This window comes from Anguilla anguilla, chromosome 12, assembly GCF_013347855.1.
Source record: "Anguilla anguilla isolate fAngAng1 chromosome 12, fAngAng1.pri, whole genome shotgun sequence".
NCBI classification, from domain to species: domain Eukaryota; kingdom Metazoa; phylum Chordata; class Actinopteri; order Anguilliformes; family Anguillidae; genus Anguilla; species Anguilla anguilla.
The window spans coordinates 36093886-36109544 of NC_049212.1; the positions used below are offsets into that span (position 1 = coordinate 36093886).

Consider the following 15659-nt stretch of genomic DNA (forward strand, 5'->3'; position numbering starts at 1 on the left):
CAACAGTACACTTCAACAAACTGAACGCCGAACACAACAAACAAGTGTTGAGACTCTGTGGAGGAGCCGTGTCAACCCGAGCTGGTTCAGGAGGTGAGATGTGCTCATTAGACTGTTTTATATCCGACGTGTTGCACCAGCCAGCTCCCAGCTCCTTCCTGAACACAGAGCGACTGCTTTCACCCGGGGGACTGCACTGCCTTCGGTTTCCCAAGAGGCCTTGGGGGAACATCCTGTGCGCTTCACACATTTTTATCTGTCAAAAGCACGATCAGAAGCATCACCTCCAAACCAACCAGGGGGGCCAAAACCAAAGAGAAGAGTTTTCCCCAAACGCAACCGTTCCTCAAAAGGGCTTAATTCTGAATTCCGCTACAGCGGAGCGACTGTCACACCTCCAGCTAACGCCATCAGGGATTTACAGAGCTCCCATTTTAGGAGCATTCGCTCCTGAAAACTGATGTGTGCTAACTGGAGAACTCATTCAGGGGGGAATCTACCAACTGGAATGCATTAGTGCGCTCCTACATTTTTCAACTTATGGGCAACTTGCGCCTCTCAGAAAAAATGTGAACGTAGAGCCCAGTCCATACATGTGCGGTGTGGTGTGTGCCTTCCTGACGCAGACTCCGCAGTGCTGACGGATGAAACGGAGGCCGCAGGAAGCAGATCCCTCAGACTTCCTCCTCCCCGCGTTCTCATCTGGGCTGTCATTAGCGCCCGTCGCGCCGGGAGCTGCTAATCTTTCAGCGGCAGCCCAATTTAACAGGATTACCCCGCCGGAGGGGATTACAAACCTTACACGAGCGGCCCGTCACAAGCCAGCGATCCCCTCAACCTAAGACGGCTTATTCAGAACCTGTAACCCCCCCCCCCCCATTTATCTCCACTCTATGAACAAAGCAAGAGCGAAAGTGATGTGGGGGGGAGACTAATCAGGCTTTCGGCCTAAACGATGAGCGGCACTTCAATCAAAGGACACACTGCTGTGACAGACTGTGCGGCGGCCAACGCTCAGACCCACATACAAACCCCCCCGGCACGGCTGCGGGTTCGACTCCCAGCCGTGACACCGTCCGCACAGCCGCGATCCCGCCTCAAACCCAGCGCTCCCTGCTTCCCCCTCGCATGAATAAAAGGTAAAAAACACACGAGGAGGCAGACTGCCCCTCTCTCACTCCTTTAAATGAAGGGCGTTCACAGGACCCAGGAAGCAGGCGGGTATGCACACTTACGCACACACGCACGCACACGCGCACACACACACACACACACGCACACACACGAGCCGTGCTCCACAGGGAGGCGCCAGCACCGCCACGCTGCAGCTGAGAGTGCCACGCCTCCGTGACATCATCGCTCACTCACACAGCCATTTCGGTCTCAGAGTGATTACCGGCAGCGGGTAAAGCCACGCCTCTGTGACATCATCGCTCCCTCACACAGCCATTTCAGTCTCAGAGTGATTACCGGCAGCGGGTAAAGCCACGCCTCCGTGACATCATCGCTCCCTCACACAGCCATTTCAGCCTCAGAGTGATTACCGGCAGCGGGTAAACACACCGCCACGCACAGCCAGGGAATGACCTAAATCTGCTCCCCTTTGACGGTGCATTCGGGCTTATACTGGCAGCCCTCCTGCAGCCCTACTTTCCTCCCTGGTTATATGGCAACCGGCTCGATAAGCAGGGAAACACAGACCCCGACAAAGACAGACGCTGCTATTCTCAACTAAAGGAAGGGGGGGGGAGGGGGGGCATGTACACCGTTACTTTAAGCATGGCTAACTTCTGAATTAGCCTCACAGCTCGTAACTGCACTGCTTTCACTCTACACTCTCCCGTCGGCTTCCACAGCTCTGTTTCACCAGCAAACCAAACAGGTCCAGGCAAACCAGTAAGTTTCCAACAGGAGTGTAAAAGTATTCTTGAAATGAATATAAGTGGACTTGTCCTTGTATGTCCTGTTTACGCGAGTACTTTTTTTGTGTGTGTGTGTGTGTGTGTGTGTGTGTGGGTGGGTGCCTACACTCTGTTTTACAGCTACAGACCCATTTAAATGCACTTTCTGTAAAGCACTTTCTCGGGTAAAGGCTACTCCGTATGACAATGCTCTGTGATAAGATAAAAGCTTACTGTGAACTGTTACCAGGCTAATTACCAGTATGCATTACCATGGCAATTATTTTTAAATAAGTAAATAAAAATTCTAAAATTCCACTTAGATTTTTCCTCAATTGTTTAAGAACCTGCTGGCAAGTACTTATTTACTGGAGTAATTACTGGCATCATTATTTACTGTTAAATACAGCATCATCCTCATTACTGGACTGAACTGCACCTCCTGAGCCGAGACTCCCAGCTGCCCTGCAGAGCCCCCAGCAGTGCTCAGCACTGGCAGAGCAGGGATTTTACCTGGGCCAGGGCAAGCACAGGGATGGGGCAGTTAAACCAAGAACACAGCACCTCACCTGGGGGGAAGGGGGTGGGGGGGGGTGGGGGCAACCCAGCTGGGGAGTGCTGATCTGCAGTCAGGTTTCGCCTCACCATACACAATCCTTTTACATCACCATTTCCCTAGCTCCCCAGTGGTGGAACGTACTCACTGTCCCTCTTCGAACCTCTCCCTCACTACCCGCCTTCCGCCGTGGTCTGGAGATGCATCTCTTCAGGCTATACCTGGACTAACTGCCACCACTCTGTACATAATTTCACTTTAAATCCCCCCCTTTCATGACACTCATGTTACACATACCCCCATTCCAGCACTTTCTGTAATTTGTATTTGTCCTAACACTGTAGCTTGTTCTTCTCTCTAGTTTGGCTTCGCATAAGTTAGGTCAGAATAATGTTCACTGCGTGAGCTGAACTGTGTCCTTGGCTATAAATAGCTGTACGAAATTAGTACTGTGCCTTACTGAACCTGTGTTTTGTAGTTGCCCAATGACCACGATATGCACTTTTGTACGTTGCTTTGGATAAAAGCGTCTGGTAAATAAATGTATAGTAATGTAGAAGGAAACACTGATCCTGGATCAGTGAGCTCTGAGATGTTTTATGAACACTGGCCCGTGTATCTGTAGGGAGATTAATCCGGCTGATGCACTCGAAGAGATCACTTCAAAACACACACTGGCGCAAGTCCCATTCATTTATGGGCACTCAGTATGACTCTATCCCCCCCGGTACATCACCAAGAGAGCGGAGTGCGACTCAGATTCATTATCTGATTATTCTGCAAAAAGTTTGACAAGGACGCAGGAAACCGTGCGCTGTACCAACAACCCTCTGAGGAAAACAACAAACAAAAAACCGAAGGACGAATGCGGTGGGAATCTCATTAGCGGCTCAAACGGAAAGGGTCACACATGGATGCACTTTGTTAGCTCGCGAGCTGACTGGGCGCGTTGGCTAATCCCCTCCACCTGGCCCGAGGCGACACAGAATACCCTGCTAATAATGCTCTCTAAATTCTACCTAAGACTGCAAACTAATCGAGCTATGAAGGCCAACTGTGGAACCCAAACCTGCCGATTTTGGGGCTCTTCCTCATAACCGACGGCATCACAGCGACTAGCCAATGATTGGAATGGGACCATAGCAAACCCTTCCACTGCTTTTCATATGAAGTGCCCGGTTGGGTCAGTTACACACAGATCACATTAAACGCACAATCAAAAACACGTTCTGAACTGCCTCTCTCACAGCAGCATACCTGCAGTTACCCCTGTGACCAGAGGGGGCGCCATTGCACTCTCAGACCCGTACAGAACCATAAACTCAGATCCGTACACACAGTCGCTCAGAGTAAGGAGCGCTCCAGTAACCCCTCGTTTACACACACACACACACACACACACACACACACACACACACACACAGGGCTCACCGGTCGTCGATGCTGTTCTGGTAGTAGATGTGTAGCAGCTTGTCTTTGATCCAGGAGATCTGCTTGGTGGCTTCCTTCCCCGCCTCCCCCTGCAGAGAGTACTTCTTGTAGATCTGGGCCAGCCCCATCATGGCCTCCTTGCGTACCCGCCACTGGAGAAAACAAAAACAAGAAAAAGAAAAGAAAAAAAAAAACCCTGAATCACAGAGGAGCCGCAGCAGATCGGTATTTCAGGACAAACAAAAAATAAAAAAAAAAACCACTCACGCAATGAAAAAAACATAAAAGCTGACCCAAATCTCAGAGGGGGTCGGCACACGTGCTTACATAAGCACTGCCAGCACACTGCAGGCTGGCGGACACGCCCAGGAGGGCTAGCACAAAAGGACACGCTACCTTTCAGAACCCGCACGTAAAAAATAAACAAACAAACAAACAAATAAATAAATGCATATCGGTTTATTATCTGTAAAAACGTCCGAGGAGGTCAGCGACGTGCGGCATCGCGTAACGGGAGGCGGGGGGGGGGGAAGAGGGGGAGTTTAAGGGCGGACAGAGGAGCGGGCCGCGCCTCTCTGATTCAGGCACATCGCCCCAGCCTCAATCAGATTCCTGTGTGTGGGCTCTGCTTGAGTATGCGGGGCGGGGGGGTTGAGTTATGGCCCAATTTATTGGATTGCGCCTCCTGCCCTGCGCGGTGGGAAAGGCTCTCTGGGATTGGATCAGGAGGAGAGACGGAACGCTCCGAGCAGGAAATGGCGAAGCTGATGGATTCCGGCGATCCTGTTCCACTCGCGTCACTCCCCCCCCCCCCCCCCCCCCCCCCCGTGCCGTCCCCCACGTGCCGTCCCCCCCGAACCGTCCGCCTACGACGGCCACGCGCGCGGAAACGCGACGCGCCCCCGTATCACGGCTGCGTTCATGCTCCCCGAGCCCGGGTGCGAGGGTGCGCACACACGCGCGGTTCACAGACGTATTCTCATTCGGCTGAAATGAGACCCCGCCGTTTGCATTTCACGCACGGGAGAGCCGGCCGTATGAAAACAGCCCAATAACCAGGCAGCTCCGCCCGGCAGCACACAGAGTGAGGCAGGCCAAACTGCACATGGTACCCACTGCCCCCCCCCTCTCCTCGTCTCCCGGCAACAAATGATGGGAGAATGAGGCTTCATTCATTAATACAAAAAAATGGGAGGAGCTTCCCTGATTTGGAACAAACGGGATCTATGGATTGGTTTGCACCAGTCAGTGATGGACAGCGCCTACTCACGCGAGGACATTTAAATGCCTTGTATGGGTTACACTTTAACGAGTGGCTTCTCCTTGCAGGCCCAACCCCAGCATCCTCTGTAAAGCATCCTAGCATCATCATCCACTGACTCCTGTCACAGCTTATTTTAATATTAATGAGCAGCAGGAGCTGAAGACACACCCTCTTGTCCAGCGTCCGCTCCCTCACGAAGTTCAGCAGCTGGTCGTTCACGAGGGCCAGGTCCTTCTTGGCGGCCGTCACTATGGAAACGATGACATCGTGCCGGATGGCCTCCTCCGGGTCGTGGGACCTCACCTTTAAGTACTCTGGGGGGGGGGGGGGGGGGCGGACGACAGGAAAGGAAGCAAACAGAGTGAGCCCATCACACATCAGCCTGACAGCGCCTGTGATACGCCTAACACAGGAGCACACAGAGCTGCAGTCAGCACACACCTGTCAGGTCTTTGGCTAAGTCAGGGTGGTTCATAAGGCAATGGCTGGCAAACTTCACACACTCCAGTCGGATGGGGACGTGGATGTCGTTGAACCTAAGGACACAAAAAAAGGAAAGAATATTTACATTTTTAAAAAGAAAATCAATAAACCACTTTAGAGTAAAAAGAAAAATTACAGGTCACAAAAATGACAGCACACTTACATTTATTTGTAATACATTTTATTAATAATAAGCAAACTACCAAGGCTTTGTCTCGTTTACTATGTAGTAATAAACATTTAAGCATTTATCAGAGGGTCACTTCTCTTATTTTCCCAAATACCAGTAAGAGTAATGAGAGTGACAGGTGCCCCGTACCTGCCCAGGTAACACTGCCACAGGGGCTTGTTCTGCGCTGCCAGCTCCGAATCTTTCGCCCCAAACATTTTGGCCAAAAGCTTCACCACCTGCAGCCGCTCGTCATTGTCGTTACTCTGGAAACGAGCAGACGCACAGGCGTGAACCCCACGACATCACCTGAGGGAATCTGGAGCTAAAACGGCGATAACGCCGATGGGGGGGGGGGGGGGGGGGGGGGCTAGGGGGTTGGGGGTAAGGGGGGGCAGCGCACCTTCAGTTTGAACTCCAGCTGGGGGAGCACGGACAGAAGCAGGTGGCTGTCGATGTTGTACAGCTCCAGGATGAGGTCGAAGACGTGCTCCGACAGGTCGCTCACTGACGTCTTCCCCAGCATCAGCACCTGGTTAAAGAACTGAGAGACAGAGACACGCCCGGTCACACCCTTTCGCCCAATCACAGCCTGGAACAGGGACAGAGACACGCCCGGTCACACCCTCGTCCAATCACAGCCCAGCACAGGGGCATAAAGAACTGAGGGACAGAGACACACCCCATCACACCCTCGCCCAATCACAGGCCTGCACAGGGGCCAAAACAACTGAGAGACAGAGACACGCCCCATCACACCCTCTCGCCCAATCACAGCCCAGCACAGGGGCATAAAGAACTGAGGGACAGAGACACACCCCTTCACACCCTCGCCCAGTCACGGCCTGGCACAGGAACCGCGGGGGCGGGGGCACACCGGCCGTGCGGTTTGGGAGATGACTCCGCTCCCGGTCTCTGGGGCCTTTAATGAGCCGCGCGGGGTACAGCGGTCACACGGGAGCAGCGGGGGAACAGCGGTCACACGGGCGCCGCGGGGGCAGGGAGCCTCCAGCGGGACGCCGAGACAAACGCCTTCACACCGGAGCTCACAACAGCCCCGAGTCAGCACCCGCGCAAAAGCACCGCTGCGTCGGCCCTTTCCCCTGCCGGGACCCTTTCCCCTGCCGGGACCCCTTCTATCCGCCAGGAGCCCTTTCCCCTGCCGGGACCCTTTCCCTGCTGGGACCCCTTCTATCTGCCAGGACCCCTTCCCCTGCCGGGACCCTTTCCCCTGCCGGGACCCCTTCTATCCGCCAGGAGCCCTTTCCCCTGCCGGGACCCCTTCTATCTGCCAGGAGCCCTTTCCCCTGCCGGGACCCCTTCTATCTGCCAGGAGCCCTTTCCCCTGCCGGGACCCTTTCCCTGCCGGGACCCCTTCTATCTGCCAGGAGCCCTTTCCCCTGCCGGGACCCCTTCTATCTGCCAGGAGCCCTTTCCCCTGCCGGGACCCCTTCTATCTGCCAGGAGCCCTTTCCCCTGCCGGGACCCCTTCTATCTGCCAGGAGCCCTTTCCCCTGCCGGGACCCTTTCCCTGCCGGGACCCCTTCTATCTGCCAGGAGCCCTTTCCCCTGCCGGGATCCTTTCCCCTGCCGGGACCCCTTCTATCCGCCAGGAGCCCTTTCCCCTGCCGGGACCCTTCCTCCTTCATCCTCCCATCCCAGGACACCGTCCTATCAAAGTCGTGTCCCTCTACGCACAACACTCAAGCCTAACGCACTCGATTAACATTTTTAAAAGAACAGATCCCGCAGTGTACAGCAGGGCTATGGAGGCCCGAGGGCCAAATTTGGTCTTGAGAAACGAATATAATAAAACACATTAAAGGATACGAGTATGTTCAGGCCAGCACCTGCAGATTCAACAGGCCTCCCACCAATAGCAGCACAGAGAGACACAGAGCAGCTGCTTCCGCGTATTTCAGACACCGCCTCCTCCGATTACACACCGGCATTCGCGCACTGATTACAAACCCTACACGGAAAACGGCTGGCTCCTGTGCATGATATAAAAAATGAATAACTTGGCTTCCATGAAGAAGTTGAAGAACGCTGGATTGTGGAGTTTGGATGAGAGTGACAGCCGGCTGGGGGGTACAATGAGGGTGAAATTGGGGTGACTCACGTTGGGGTACAGGGTGGGGGAAGCGGGGGTGACTCACGTTGGTGATGTAGGGCTCGATGGCCTGCGCTGTCCTCTTCAGCAGGGCTTTGGCCAGGTCATACGCCTGCTTGTTCAAGTTCTGCGCACACACACACACACACACACACACACACACACACACACACACACACACACACAGGCACACGCACAGCACACACACACACACACACACACACACACACACACACACACACACACACAGGCACACACACACACAGGCACACGGACAGCACACACACACACACGCAGGCACACACACGCACACACACACACACACACACACACACACAGGCACACACAGGCACACACACACACGCACAAACACACACACACAGGCACACACACACACACACATACACACAGCACACACACACACACAGACACACACACACGCACAAGCACATACACGCAGCACACACACACAGGCACACACGCGCACAGGACACAGGAAGAGCATTAAACAGGTTATTTTCAGCCACACCCGACCAGGCGCTAAATGAAATTGGAAATCAGGCTCCCCGGCTGGAACATCGCTGTGCACTCAGAGCCTCTTCTGGGTACCAAATAATAATGGATTCACCAGAAAAGGCAATTCCAACTACCAGCCCCCCCCCCCACCCCCCAAAAGCTGAAAAGATTGCTTCAGTAATGCATTCTGCTGAGCCTCCACACATTCTCTCCTCTCCTCGCCCCCCCCCAGACCCCAACCCCCCATCCCCCTACCCCCAGATGAATAAGGAAGCTTCAGCTTTTATCACTGAAGCCGTATGAGACAGAGAAAAGGGCAAACAGAAACGTGTGCAAGGTGCTGGGGACACAGCGTGGGACACCAGGCCAGAGGAGCTTACCATGTGAACATATCCCTCTCCCTATGTGAAACTCTCCCTGTCATTACTCCCTGTCATGGTTTTAAATGCCAAAGCAGGGGACACACTTGGTATAAGGTGGCCTATATCGTGTTCTCTCAGGAGTCTTCACATTTAATATGGCTTTACCTTCCCTTCCCTACGCATCACACCAGGAAAATGAGAAAAGATACGACTTCAGCACAGCAGAGTACGTGCTGCTGAAAAAAAGTATCCATATATCACGCAACGAAACTGTTAGACAGGGAGGCACAAATGTTAAGACATATGCACTGGACCTTCACTCCATATAGCAAAGCACAACTCAAACTACAGCACAGGTCTTTAGATTGTACACAGCGAGGGCACAACCACCCCCACACCCTACCGACGCGTACATTACTTCTACAAAGGTTCAGAGGATCAAAGAAGTGCTTGTTACTTTGTGTGCAGGGACCAGGTTGACCAGCACAGTGTCCAGCAGCTCCTGCGACACAGTGTCCCCCTCACAGATGATGGAGCTCATCAGGTCCACCATGTGCATGTGCACCTTCTGGTTGTGCCCGTTGCTGAAATGAGAGTGGGAACCGGGAGTCATTACCGGGGAAGGGAGAGGTGGGTGGAACTAAACGTTTAAAAATCATTGTAAACAACGTTTTCCACTATATTTACTTGATTAGACATGCACTGGCTTAGAAAACATAAACTAGACCACACATCCCTTTTACCACAATGCCAGATGGGTCCTTATTAGGAACCCCGTTACGGTGTGGTGTCCCGTTTGGGTTCCAAACACAATCGACCGCAGCTTTGGCCGTTTTGGGCCTGTAATCAACGGGCTTCCGGCCTTGGAGTGTTCTGGGACGGCCGCCAGGTTGGACTCACTTGATCACTTGGAACAGCGTTCTGTAGAGCTGGGTGAAGATCTCGTTGCTGTCCTCCAGCTCGAAGCAGATGTTGTAGGACTTCACCCAGGCTATGTTCTGCAGGATCAAAAAACAGCACCGTGGGGAAAACTCGCTCTACCAAAGGGGGCGCCAAAGAGCCGCAAACAGTTCCCCCCCCCCAAAGAAGCCCAAACGTACCTCGAGTAAATAAAAGTATCTGTTGAACTGGGCGCTCTTGGTGTCCTCCAGCCCCTTCAGCTGCCTTGTGATGAACATGAATATGTCCTGAAAAGGAGGAGGGAGAAATGACATCACGGCCAATCCCGTCAGAGAGGGAGGGGCTTCCCCCAGAAACCCACAGGACAAGAGTCCGAGAAAAAAAAAGGTTTGAGCGTCAATGCCATTAGGAAAAAGCCTTGGATATTTGTAGGAGAGCCAAGCTATTTTTTTCTCAGAAATATTCAGATACACATTACAGGGGTTACATGACACCGGTCACAATGCTAAAGCCCTGTAGCATTCACTGCAGCACCACGGGCCGGCCGCTCACTTTGAGTTTGTCGGGGGAGGTGTAGGGCGCCTCGGGGGCATAGATGCGGAAGATGTCCGCCAGGCAGCAGGCCACCAGCAGACGCACGTCCTTGTCCGGGTGCTTGAGGAAGAAGTCGGAGGCCAGGTGCAGGGCCAGGTTGAGGTAGAGCTCCTTCTCCTCCTCAGAGTCCTGGTCCATGTCCATGAAGGTCTTCACCACCATCTGCGGGACGGGGGGAGAGGAACCGGGCCCCGTAAGAACCAGCACACCACAGTGTGTCAAAATTTCTACATTGCTAATTAAATAGGGAGTCAGCTTTGGGGAACAAAGGTTAGAGTTAGGGATATCAACCTCCAGTCCTGGAGGGCCGCAGGGTCTGCTGGTTTTCGGTGCGTTTCAGCACAACTGATTAATGTAAGTCACCAATTGGCTGAAGCGTCCACATGCCTTTTTCTCAAGGCTGTAATTGGCTGCTAACTGAAAGGAAACCTCAAAGACCCGCGGACACAGTGGCCCTCCAGGACCGGAGTTCCACGGGCCTGGGTTATAGAGTGAAAGCCCGGCTCTTTCTCTTTGGCACAGACGTTAATGAGACAGTAAGGTGACGGCACCGGCCAGCGGCTCCATCAATAATGGAGCAGAATCAATGGTGGCCCTTCCAGGAGCTGGCTGAGCTGGCCTTCACCCCCACTCCTACTGGGGTCATCCCCAGAGCAACAGAGGATCATGACTGAATAAAATCATACAATGATCCGCCTTCTTTTTCCGTGGGACGCACAAACATGGAAAAACAGGCTTCTGATGTTTCACCATGGAAGGAGATGGTGGGTGGTGGGTCACTGCAAAGGCTCTTGTGAGAACAGTCCATTTCACGGCCATTTTAGAGCGTTGGCTACATTCGGAGATTTGGGCTCTCGAATAGGTGGCACCAGTCAAAACAGGCGCAAAAATACATAAGCAATATTTAACAGGTAGCTCTAGCTTCACAGAAAATTTTGAATGCGTTTCCCTTGCCTATGCGATGTTAGGAATGCACAGTAAAACACCACTCGTTTAAATAATTTAAAAAAGGAAGAGACTTAAATGATTCAGGGTGTGCACAGGTACGTGCTCCAGATAAAACAGACTTAGTGAAGGGCTCAGAAACATCCGTCCACAGAGCGGGCATCAGAGACTGGGGACCTCACAAGACTGCAGCAGACCGAACACACGCACGCACACACACACACACACACACACACACACACACACACACACACACACTCTCCTCACCTTGAGCCTGCGCACCATCTCCTCCTTGGAGATTTTGTCGGAGATCTCTTTGACCCCCGGGGGGTAGGTGATCTTCCCATCGGTGGCCCGGGTCTTGGAGTGAGCCATGCTCTCAGCTCAGTGCTCCCTGGAGAGAGAGAGAGGGAGGGTGGGAGGGAGGGGAGGAGAGAGAGAGGGAGGGGGGAGAGAGGAGAGGAGGGGGGAGGGGGAGAGAGGGGAGGAGAGAGAGAGGGAGGGGGGGAGAGAGGGGAGAGGAGGGGAAGGAAAGGGGGGGGGAGAGGAGGGGAAGGAAAGAGAGAGGGAGGAAGGGGGGAGAGAGGGGGAGCAGGAGAGTGAGGGAGGGAGAGAGAGTAGAGAGAGAGAGGGAGGGAGGGGGAGAGTAGAGAGAGAGAGGGAGGGGGAGGGAGGGAGAGGGAGAGAGAGAGAGAGAGAGAGAGAGAGAGAAAGCATACAGTTACAGGACGATCCACCTGCATTTCAACCACTTGTCTCCAAATGATTTGTGGTCGGCGACAGATGGTCCAGTCAGTGGTGCATCTGCCTGGTTAACACGAGTGTTACAGCGAGACATCACCGGCTGTCTGCACATCGACAGGAACGTCCAGAGTCATGCAAATATGTTAACCCTGCTGTTAGAGTACCGCAGATTAATTATTAATGCTGATCTGCCATGATAACCTCTGTTCCCTGAAGGCCGGTAATACACAAATATAGCCCATGGACATGTATGTATATACATGATATTATGCTATTTAATGAATGACTACTCATTTATTTATTGTTTGTATATTTGTACATCTGTGTGTAAGGTGTCCTCTCACTGGGCCCTGCAGTGCTCTCTGAGTCCTCTAGGTGTCTCTCTCACTCACTCTATCTGTCTCTGTGACTGCGCTGCTGCTCCCGCGCAAAAATGCTCAGACTTTCATGGCACGCAGCCCGCAATCCCCAAGGTAAACAAAGCGCCTTTACACACACATGCACGCATACACACGCACGCTCGCACGCACGCACATACACAAATGCATGCGCAAATGCACGCTCACGCGCTCGTACACACACATGCACGCATACACACGCACGCTCGCACGCACAAACGCACTGTTGCACACACACACAAACACTCACACACACTCACCCACACGCTTGCACACAAACCCACGCTCTCTCTCACACACACACGCTCTCTCTCTCACTCACACACACACACACACTCTCACAGACACACACACACTCACACAGACGCACACACACTCATGCTCACACTCACACACAGACAGACACACACACACACACGCATACACACACACCCCTCCAAGCTTTCCATCAACAATTTCCATCACTAGTACCTGCACCCACTCCAGCGCTGTGGCGGCTGTTTGTAAAGGAGCAGCAGTGTGTCTTTAATGTGGAGAGGGCCTCTGTGTGTGCAGAGAGGCTATGAGACGGCTGTTATCTCCCCTCCAATTACAGCCCGTCTCTCTCGCGGGCCGGTGGGAAAGCAGCACACCGAGCCGGATAAAGGGCAGCTCGAGAGGAACTGCTCCCCGCGACGGCTTGTCACAATCCCTTCCTCTCCTCCTCAGTCTGCGCTCCCTCTCCTCCTCCCTCCCTTCCTCCCTCCCTCCCTCCCTCCCTCCCTCCTTCGTCCTCCGCGGGGTGAAAAATGAGTCTCATTCCCGCACGCGCTCCACCGGGCCGTTCCACCCCCCCCCCCCCCCCCCCCCACTCGAGGCGGGGGGGTCACCAACATCAATGTCAGCGTCCCGCAGCCGCGGACGAGCGCGTGTGGGGAGCCAATAAAAACGCAGCGGAGCGCCGTCAGCTGAATATTAATGCCCCGCGAGGGGGCGGGGCCCCGACCCTCCCAGGAGACCCCCCCCCCCCCCCCTCCCTACATGCCCCGCCGTGGACGGACCTGTGTGTGTGTGACAGACATGTCTGCGGCTCAATGAGATCGCCCACCCCCCCCCACCGCCCGTCTCCCAGCTGAAACTCCACCTTCGTCCTCACACGCGACAACAGAGCCAAAACAAACGCAGCTTCTCTTTCTCTCTCTCCCCAATGATGACGTCATTTCCTCTGCTTACTTTTGGGGCTACGCTGGTGCGCCAACACTAGCCAAGCTCCTCGCACTCTTGTTAAGAAAATGAGAAAACCATTTTATAATTACACATTTAAAACTAAAACAAATGAACAAATGAACAGGTCCTCCATGGAGTCAGAGCCTCTAAAGGCCAGGTCCTCCATGGAGTCACAGTCTCTAAAGGCCAGGTCCTCCATGGAGTCAGAGCCTCTAAAGCCCAGGTCCTCCATGGAGTCAGAGCCTCTAAAGGCCAGGTCCTCCATGGAGTCAGAGCCTCTAAAGGCCAGGTCCTCCATGGAGTCAGAGCCTCTAAAGGCCAGGTGGAGTCAGAGTCTCTAAAGGCCAGGTCCTCCATGGAGTCAGAGTCTCTAAAGGCCAGGTCCTCCATGGAGTCAGAGTCTCTAAAGGCCAGGTCCTCCATGGAGTCAGAGTTTCTAAAGCCCAGGTCCTCCATGGAGTCAGAGTCTCTAAAGGCCAGGTCCTCCATGGAGTCAGAGTCTCTAAAGGCCAGGTCCTCCATGGAGTCACAGTCTCTAAAGGCCAGGTCCTCCATGGAGTCAGAGTCTCTAAAGGCCAGGTCCTCCATGGAGTCAGAGTCTCTAAAGCCCAGGTCCTCCATGGAGTCAGAGTCTCTAAAGGCCAGGTCCTAAACGGAGTCAGAGCCTCTAAAGGCCAGGTCCTCCATGGAGTCAGAGCCTCTAAAGGCCAGGTCCTCCATGGAGTCAGAGCCTCTAAAGGCCAGGTCCTCCATAGAGTCAGAGTCTCTAAAGGCCAGGTCCTAAACGGAGTCAGAGCCTCTAAAGGCCAGGTCCTCCATGGAGTCAGAGTCTCTAAAGGCCAGGTCCTCCATGAGCTCATTTCAGGGCGCACAGTCTCCAGACTTGGCCCTCGGCCTCCCAGGCTGGGACGGGCGAGGCAAAGAGCCAAAGCCAAAGCTTGGCCTCTGCAGAGCAGGGAGGGGAGGGCGGGTCTGCCTGACCTCCTTACAGCCACCCACAGCTGCAGGAGATAAAGCCAATTACACCAACACGTCTGACCGGGCTAAAAACTTAATGAAAGAATCACATTCAAAATGAATTACCAAAAAAAAACTAAGATGCTAAAAAAATAAATAAGAACCACCCCCCCCCCCAAATGGTGTTCCTATTCACATTAAAGCTGCACCGATTCGGATTAAAGCCCAAAAACTAATCATTTTCAGAGAGAAATCTGGCTGTTTTCAAGCAATGATGGCAGCTGATGTCATTCGTCACTCAGAATCTCCCCCATGAGAACACAGGGGTGAGGGGAAGGGAGGGGGGGGGGCGGGGCGGGAAGGTAATCAGGTTAGGAATGATAAAGTGGGGTGATTATTTCCCCATTTCTACGGAAACCAGATTAGCGAACTATTCCACATAGCGCCGCCCCCCTCCAAAACAGAAACAGCAGCAATTATGAGCAGCACAACTATAAATAAGGGCCTGGACAAGCTGCAGGCTGAGGGCTAATCAGGCCCCTCCCCCTCCCCCACCCCTCCCCCTAGGCCCCAGGAGCTCCCTGCCGAATTACAATGAGCACGAGGCGAGCCTTCGCTAACCTGTCCCAGCACCCACCTCAGAGAGGGGGAGGGGAGATAAGAGGAGAGGAGCGGCTCAAACCTACCGTACCGCACAGAGACGCTACGCTCATCTCATCTGTTAAAGGAGAAACAGCATCCCTCAGCGAGCGATGCTTTATAAACAAACACACACACACGCAGGCCTGCGATGCTTTACACACACACACACACACACAGGTCTGTAACACACACACACACACACACACACAGGCCTGCGATGCTTTACACACACACACACACAGGCCTGTGATGCTTTACACACACACACACACACACACACACACACACACACACAGGCCTGTGATGCTGTCAACACACACAAACAGGCCTGCAATGCTTTAAACACACACACACACACACACACACGCAGGCCTGCGATGCTTTAAACACACACACACACACACACACACACAGACACACACACACACACACGCAGGCCTGCGATGCTTTAAACACACACACACACACACACACACAC

At 53.5% G+C, this 15659-nt stretch overlaps 1 protein-coding gene across 1 annotated transcript in view; it reads right to left on the reverse strand.

The window, feature by feature from the left end:
- Positions 1-15659, reverse strand: part of pds5b (PDS5 cohesin associated factor B) — a 48659-nt gene that overhangs the window by 20445 nt on the left and 12555 nt on the right. Inside the window, 11 exon segments of the mRNA XM_035383901.1 lie at positions 3889-4040; positions 5321-5466; positions 5594-5688; positions 5955-6070; positions 6208-6348; positions 7964-8044; positions 9253-9379; positions 9696-9793; positions 9896-9982; positions 10248-10451; positions 11502-11628. Of these exon segments, the coding sequence (XP_035239792.1) occupies positions 3889-4040; positions 5321-5466; positions 5594-5688; positions 5955-6070; positions 6208-6348; positions 7964-8044; positions 9253-9379; positions 9696-9793; positions 9896-9982; positions 10248-10451; positions 11502-11609 (1355 nt within the window). The 5' untranslated portion in view covers positions 11610-11628.